The 7727-nt window shown below is 38.5% G+C and overlaps 1 protein-coding gene across 1 annotated transcript in view; it reads left to right on the forward strand.

Annotated features, from left to right (window-relative positions):
• The first annotated feature begins 5757 nt into the window (after positions 1-5757).
• Positions 5758-7727, forward strand: part of AGPAT5 (1-acylglycerol-3-phosphate O-acyltransferase 5) — a 39372-nt gene continuing 37402 nt past the window's right edge. The window contains exons 1-2 of the mRNA XM_010140630.1: positions 5758-5823; positions 6033-6148. Coding sequence (XP_010138932.1) covers positions 6053-6148 — 96 coding nt within the window. The 5' untranslated portion in view covers positions 5758-5823; positions 6033-6052. The remainder of the gene's footprint in view (positions 5824-6032; positions 6149-7727) is intronic.

The following is a 7727-nucleotide window of genomic DNA, read 5'->3' on the forward strand; positions in this document are numbered from 1 at the left end:
CCTGCCCACAGTGAAAATTATTTAATATGTTACAAAACTTTAGGCAACTAATTTCTTAATAGCCTAAAGTCTTCTTTATGCTCAAATAAAAAAAGTAGTCAAATATGCACAGAATAAAAGACTCTAAAGCTGTGTTTTTACAGACATAGATACTACAAATTTTATTATAAATATTAATTTGTTTTTTTTCACAAGGTAACTGCATTTCCTTTAAGATTTTATTGATTCTGATTCTTCCAGAAAGAGCTTTCTTTTAATTCAGTCATCAATTGTCTTTAATTCAGCTGAGAAACTGTAAAGCATTTACAGTCAGTATCAGGAGGAGACTTCTATATATGTAGCTAGTGCTATTGAACGAAGCATAACCACTCATGTTTATAACAGTTTGTCAATGCACCCTGTAAGACTAAAAGCTAGATAGATGAAAGGGAAAATGTACAGACTTCATACTTAACATCAGACAGTATGATTCAGTCTTGCATAAGGCACATAGGTTCCTAATATAGTCTTCCAACAAAAAGGAAATAAAATGGCAGCAACTGTATTTTTTGAAAGTTCTCTGCTTTCTGGCTCAATCAAATGATTTATTTAAAAAAGTAAAGTTGAATTACATACAGAAGTCTTCTCAGTATTCCCCAGAGCTCAGTCTCTTGGCAGTGGTTTCCTTTGCTGAACCCCAGTAAAATGCATAGCTGCAGAATATTTCAGTGAACTCTCTGCTCCAATAAACTGGGTTGCATTGTGATTTTATGGTTTGGGTGCTGAGCCTAAGCAGCAGACTTCAGACTTGCGCAATTATGTATTGAGCAGATAGTCTCTAATTAAGGAGGTTATGAGGTGTAGCAATAATATGACCATTACCTAAAAACTGTATGCAATGTGAAGGTATTTTTAGGAAAATGATACTTAAACTTTTTTTTTTAGATGTAGAGAAAAAACAGCTAAAAACTAAGACATTCAAGTCCTTTCTCCTTCTGTCCTGTTCATATTCCATATGCTGTAGGCAAGTGAAACCTGTATCTATTAAATGCAAATAAAAGTGCTTTTCTCTCTTCTGTGAAGAAAAATAAACATTTCAAATTCTTATAGCAGGACATATGAAAACCTGAGAAATTTGTCAGCACCAAGTACAAGCTCCCTGTCTTGAGCCTTCTTGTTGCCAAACAGGGTAAATAGATTCTGTGATCTGAGGTACTTTCTCTAGAAGCTTAAAGGACTAGTTGTGTCATCAGGCAGGTTTTTAGACTAAGAAAGAGTTTAAACACTTCCCCAAGTCAGCTTGCATAGGGTTATGCCTTGACTTTAGAAGCTGTATCTGGTGGTTGCTTGTGGTGGTTTGTTGATCCAAGCTCCACACTTTAACCACAAAATTATATCCAGACTTTGTAACAGATGAGAAATACATCCTAGAATACTATTTATTTTAATAAGCACTCAGGTTGTAGTGGTGCCCAGCTAACAAATATACCCTTGTCCCGAAGAGCATGCGGTCCTGGTTGTAAAAGTGGGGAGGAAACAGCAAAATGGAGAGAAGTGCATGTTGTGAGGCTAGCACAGCATGCACTGTTGTGAGGCTAGCTGAGTATATGAAGTTTCTTAGTTGTTTTGAAGTGAAGTATTGGTGTCTTCAATGTTGTTTCTCACTCTCTCCTTCCAGGAGAGGGAAGGAATGTTCTGCTATTATCCTGCTGCTTTTATCCTTCTTTCCAGCTGCTATTGCCTGTGCTTGAAGCTGACATTTTCCCTGATCAGAACGCTCCGCTTTCTCCACAAAGTGCCCCAGAGCACATCATTTTTGTTGAAGTAACAGCAAAGAAGGGAGAATCATTCTGCAATTCACAACTAGTTTATTTGGATAGAAAAGGGAGGGTAGTTAAGTCTGATGAACCAAGGGTGAGTGTGCTATTAGACATGTGCTAGGACAGCAGATGAGATGGCCCAAGTTTTTACCACCAGTAACCAGCTGTCTTGCCTTATTACCGCTAAAGCAGAAGTGCCGGATCTGCTTGCAGGTCAGCTCCTGAACTGCTCCTGTTACCAGCCACATCCAATTATCGTATTAAGTTAATCTCTCTACTAGGATTTTGATGTGGTCACCACCAGTTGTGCAGGATTCAAAGCTCTCAACTGTTATCCCTCTGTTGTGTATGAAAATTCCCAGAAACACAACAACAAAGCAAAAATCCTTCATTCTCAGAAGGAATGCTGTGTGGCTGCCTGCAGAGTGTCGCCTGTGAAACTGGAAGAAGCCTCTAGACAATGCAGGTTGGAAGTTGCCATTCTGACCTGGTTGTAATAACAGTTATATCATAATTTTATAGCTCTCAGATCCTAGCTGTGAATGTCTAATACGTGAACAGTTGTTTGCTGGCCTGTGATGAACTGTATAAGCATGTTTTCCAGATTACTGAAATGGGCAGTGCTGAAGTGAATGATACTGCAGTTAAAGCTGTTGCATCCTCTTAGGCTGAGCAAACAAATTAGAGATTCCAGATTTTCTCACGCCTTCCTTTGCTTTGAAATAAAATATCCAGGTTTTGGTGTCTAATGAGAACTAATTGTAAATAGGAAAAAACAGATTTTAAAAATATTATTTTAGTTCTGTATGACAGTATGGCTCTGTGTTTTATCATGAGTATCGTGGTCCATTACCTGTAAACCATATGTAACTGTTACAGTAAGTCATAATGTTGTACATAGAAATTGCTTACAGTAACAATGTGCAGGTGTTCTTTTGGGATTGCAAAGTGAACTAGATTCAATCTTACTGAAGTAAATAATACAGATTAGCTGTTATATTTGGCAGACACAGTCACAGATTTTTTTTTTAAGGGAATGATCTTTTTTATTTGTTTTTACTCATGCAATAGTCACAAGTGATTGCTTTGAATTCTGTGTCAGATTACACTGAGATTTTGACATTGTACATTAAAGTGGAAGTACAGTGACTTTGTACATTAAAGCTGAAGTTATGAAATGTATGTTTCACATCCGCTTGTGTGGAGTAGCTCTTACGGTGTTGGGGCAGTGTTCCAGTAAGGTCCGAAGGATTCTGGAGTGGCTAAAATCACAGACATGCACACAAACAGGCACACAAGTGTAACAGGGTTTATTTAGTCTGAAAACAGACTAAATGTGATGTTACGTAAAACACAGACGGTTAGAATTTAGGCTTCCAAAGTATTACAGCTAAAATTTCTGCTACTATGATTAAGACAACTAGTGATGCACCCTGTGGACATTCAGGGGGAGCATAAACATGCCCTCCTGTCCCAGTGCAATTCATCATGATGAATTAAGGGGAGAAAGGGAAAGGAGAAGTTACCTTGGTTCATACGCACAGTGACCCTAGGCTGGTGATTGATGTCTGAATCTGCAGCGTCCCCAGCGTGGATTGTTGTAGAGGTGAGGCGTTGGTAGTTAATGGGCCCTTGTGGACGTCCCCACAGAGGCAACGTGGGGACATGTGCCGTGCAGCTACCTCGCCTCTGTGCCCAAACGACACTACCTTTATAGCACAGGTTAAAGCTGCCCCTCACACAGCGTATGGCCAGTACGTGTGTGTGGACAGCCCCAAGCTCCACCTTCCAATCACATAATCTGTAACTTCGCGCATGCCCAATTTCACCACTGGGGTCTCTGTTGGGTGATCATTTGACTTCATCTTTACTCTTCTTCCTCAATAAGAGTTTCGAGAACGTGGGAAAACTCACTGTTGTGGCACCTCCTTTCCTTTTCCCATCCCTTGGTATCTGATCACAAGGCGTGTCATTATAAGCTCATCATAGGAGAGTCCACTTGGTTGCAATTAGTCCTCTACTCCCACTATCGCTTCTCCTGAAAAAGTTTGCTATCTACTGTTTATTGCAAAGCTGCCAAAACTCCCACTGCCCGGTGGTTTCTTGCAAAGCTCCGTGTTCCATCTCAGACCAAACTGTTTAAAGGGGTCATCTGACACATGCAGATTTTGTTTTCCTCTTGTTCTTGTTGTTTTATGTTTCAACTAAAGCGTAGATAGCATTCAGGACCTTCTGGTTTAGTGATTTGTTGTATTGGGCCTTTTCCCTTCCTCTAAAACAGTCTTTGCCAGAAACTGCATAGTGCAGTCTTAACTTGAAATTAAAGAAAACAGTATTTATGGACCTAGTGTGTAAAACTGCTGGAAAAATGTACACTTGAAGAATGAAGCTCTTAACTCCGTAAGTGAGAGTATGAAGGTAATTTTTTATTTCAGTGGAATTTCTGCACCTAAACTGTTAAGATCAGACTCTCTGGCTGCTACCTTGCACTAGTGCGTGGTACCCGGAGTGTCAGCAGTAAGGTTAGAAATCCTCCTGGAACTTCACTGAGAAAACTATTACAACCAATCCTTGGATACTGTCCAGAATACACTTGTCAGCTGACTTATTACAAATAATGTTCAGTTAAAATTTATTGTATGTGCTTTTTTTTTTTTAAATTAATTCAGATAAGTAATGTTCTCTTTATTGTGTGTTGGATGATCTCTTGTTGACATATTTACTGAATACCTCAATTTGTCAATATCTGGTATCTCGCCTTGAAAACAAAATTTGATCACCAGTGTGGTTGCGTTTTCAAAGGAGAAGGAACAGCATGAATGTAAATCTTAGAGCTTTGTGAGGGTTTTTTTGCCAAGTGTTACGATACAAGACACTGCCCATCCTGTATCACAAGTGAGAGATGGACAGATTTTCCAGAGATGCTTATAGAGACCTTCTGTCCTTACAATATGAGACTAAGCATAGTAAACGATGCTAATCAAGATCTGAATATTAATTGGATCTTGCTGATAAAATTCCCAGATGGTCTAGACTAAGCAACTGGTGATAATAAGTGGGTAAACCTTTGAAATAATGCTTTTGTTTTTGGCGAATGGAGTCACTTTGAAGAAGAGTGTGTGTTTAGTACAGCTAACTTCTAGAATCAAGGAGTACAGCCATTGGCATTGGCAGAGCAAGCAGGGAATGCACTGGTTGGAAAAACTAAACTTCATTAGATAATGAAAATATTTATTAAAGATAATCAAACAAATTTAGAACTGAAATGGTTTAATTCATTTCTCATTTCATATTTGGAATAAAAATAATTGAATTAATCTATTTTAAAAGGTGACTTCAATTACTGCTTCAGCATCCTACTTTGTAGTCATGCTCTCAGGAGGTTGTTTCACTAGTAGTCAGTTACTTTTCGGGGCGGGAAACTGCAAGGTTAATGCATATCTTTAATGTAATGGGGGAAAAAAAAATAACAAAACCTGCTAGCTGGAAGCTGAAGACCAGTTTAAAGACATCTCTTAAAATTGTGCTTTTTTGTTTGTTCTCATGGCTAAAATCATGGGAAATGCTTGAGATTCTGTTCTTACTCCAGTCCAGGAAAATGTACCATTTCAGATTGAATGTTAATGAGCTTCTGTCTGAAGCATGTCTTAATCACTAGGTATATAAAGTTACATGGTGGTTTGGTACATGTTTATGATTCCTCTTAACCTTTAATTGTATTAATGTAGGGATCTTGTGGGTGTCGGTCTGCTTCCATGGATCCTGTTCTAGGGCTGAGGCACAAGAACAGAATAGGTTACTGATGCAGTGATGGGGATGGGCTGTTTTTCTGTTAGTGGTGCTAACTTGCTGGCAGTTTTCCTGGTAAATAGCTAATAACTGCACTGGATCTCATCACTGCCTAATGCAATGAAAATAAATAATAAAGTAATATTACATTTCCTCTTTTTTTAGGTAATAATCTACGGGGATTTGCCAAAAAATAAAGAAAATGTAATATATTTATCAAATCATCAGTGTACAGGTTTGCATTTTTTTGTTTGTTTTAGCACTTTTATAGATTTTTTAAAAACTGTTTGTTTACTGCGTCTCTTTCCAGCCTTGCCGTAACAAGCAAGAGCTTCTAGTTCAGAAACCTTTAATGATATTTATATGTTCAACATGCACTTTTTCTTTTGTCAGTAGCAATTAAAAACTAATTTAACTAAACATTTTGGACTTCTGTATTTGCAGTTGATTGGATTATTGCGGACATGCTGGCAATTAGGCAGAATGCTCTTGGGCACATCCGCTATGTCTTGAAGGATGGGTTAAAATGGCTCCCACTGTACGGGTGGTATTTTTCACAGGTGAGCCCATTCACTTTTTCCTTACTGTTTGCGAGTTGAATATATAAGATGTACTTTCTTTCCATTTATCATACTTGCAGGGAAAATGTATTTCTGAGCTGGCACTTGTGTGTTTGAACATGAAAAGAGCTGGTTTTGGTGTAGTTAGATGTATATCTTGGTTGAGAAAAAACGATTAAAGAATCAGTTCACTTTTCTAAATGAATAGTTCTGATGCATAGTGTTGACTACTAGAATTAAAGTTATAGAGTCTGTTAGAAGCCTTTCAGAATATTCTAGAACTTTATTTTTTTACAATCCAAAAACCCGCTTAGCAGTAGGTATAAAGAGATGGTTTTTTCTATGGATTGGGAGTTTTGTTGTCATGCTACAAATGGGAGTAAATTGATACTACTGTGGTCTACTTATTTATTTTTTAATTGTTTGGTTTTAGCACAGTATAAAAGCGGAAAATTGAACCTTGGTATAGCGTGCAGGAAAAGCAGAACCCAGCAACCCAACCTCTGTGGAAGTGTTGATGGTTTTGCTTTGGACTTCAGTTAAGCAAAAACTTGAGTCTAACAGTATTCCTGTTACTGCATTTTGCTGTCTGCTCTTCCTGCATAATGCTGCTCTTGTTCCTTTTGGTTTGAAAGCTCAGCCTGATGTGACTCAGAATTATACAATTATTGAAGAAATATGGTTACTGCACAGCCAACATACTGAGTGGATGTGATCTTTAAAATGGTGGAGAACAGTGTGGATGGCTTCACCTACCTCAAATCGTTTCTGAATTTGTCATGCCTGTTTTTTGCTTTTTCTGAAAGCAGGACTGTTTCTATACACAAATGAAGTAAAAGATAGAGGGGCGTGTTTTGGGAAGTATTGATATGTTTTGTTATGTGATCAGAAATGGCTTCACAATACTTATCTCAGGATTTAGAGGGTGCTTACTTGTTAGAATGGAAGTGGGTTAAGTTTTGGGTAACTGTGCCAAAGTGCCTGTTCAATAAGATTTTTCTCCTTTGGCTTCTGTCTTTGATCTTTACCTGTTCCCTGAACGTGGATGTGCTTTCTGCTGACCACTCACACACCCCACATCCCCCTGCCCCCGCAGCCCAGGCAAAGAAAAGCAAAAACACTTAGGAAAAAAATTCTGATATATTTAGACAGTTTGATTGAATTGACTGTTAGCCTTGTCCAAGAGGACTCGGGATATTGAGAGAAATACTAAGCTGGGTGTTATTTGAACTGAATATCCCTTTCTAAAAGAATACATAAAGAGTCAACTACAGACATATGTCCAAATAGCGGACTTTCCTCTCTCCCTCATCATTGGCTGCACATTCCTCTCTCTCTCACTGCTTGCATTCTTGTATCCAGAAGGCAAGTCATATCAGTTGATTGCTAGAACTGGCAAAAGGGGGAAAGTTTTGAAAATATGACCGTGGGTGGGAAGAGGGGATGTAAGTTGGCTTGAGTTTAAAGAGCGTTGGTCACGGGGAGGTACAAATCCATGAACTGCTGAAAAGTAGGAACTTTCCCAGCAGTCAGATGTTGCCTTCTGGTTTGGGTGCAGATACCTCATTTGAACAGCGGT

The sequence above is a fragment of the Buceros rhinoceros genome, unplaced genomic scaffold, assembly GCF_000710305.1.
Source record: "Buceros rhinoceros silvestris isolate BGI_N320 unplaced genomic scaffold, ASM71030v1 scaffold6347, whole genome shotgun sequence".
Taxonomy (NCBI): Eukaryota; Metazoa; Chordata; class Aves; order Bucerotiformes; family Bucerotidae; genus Buceros; species Buceros rhinoceros.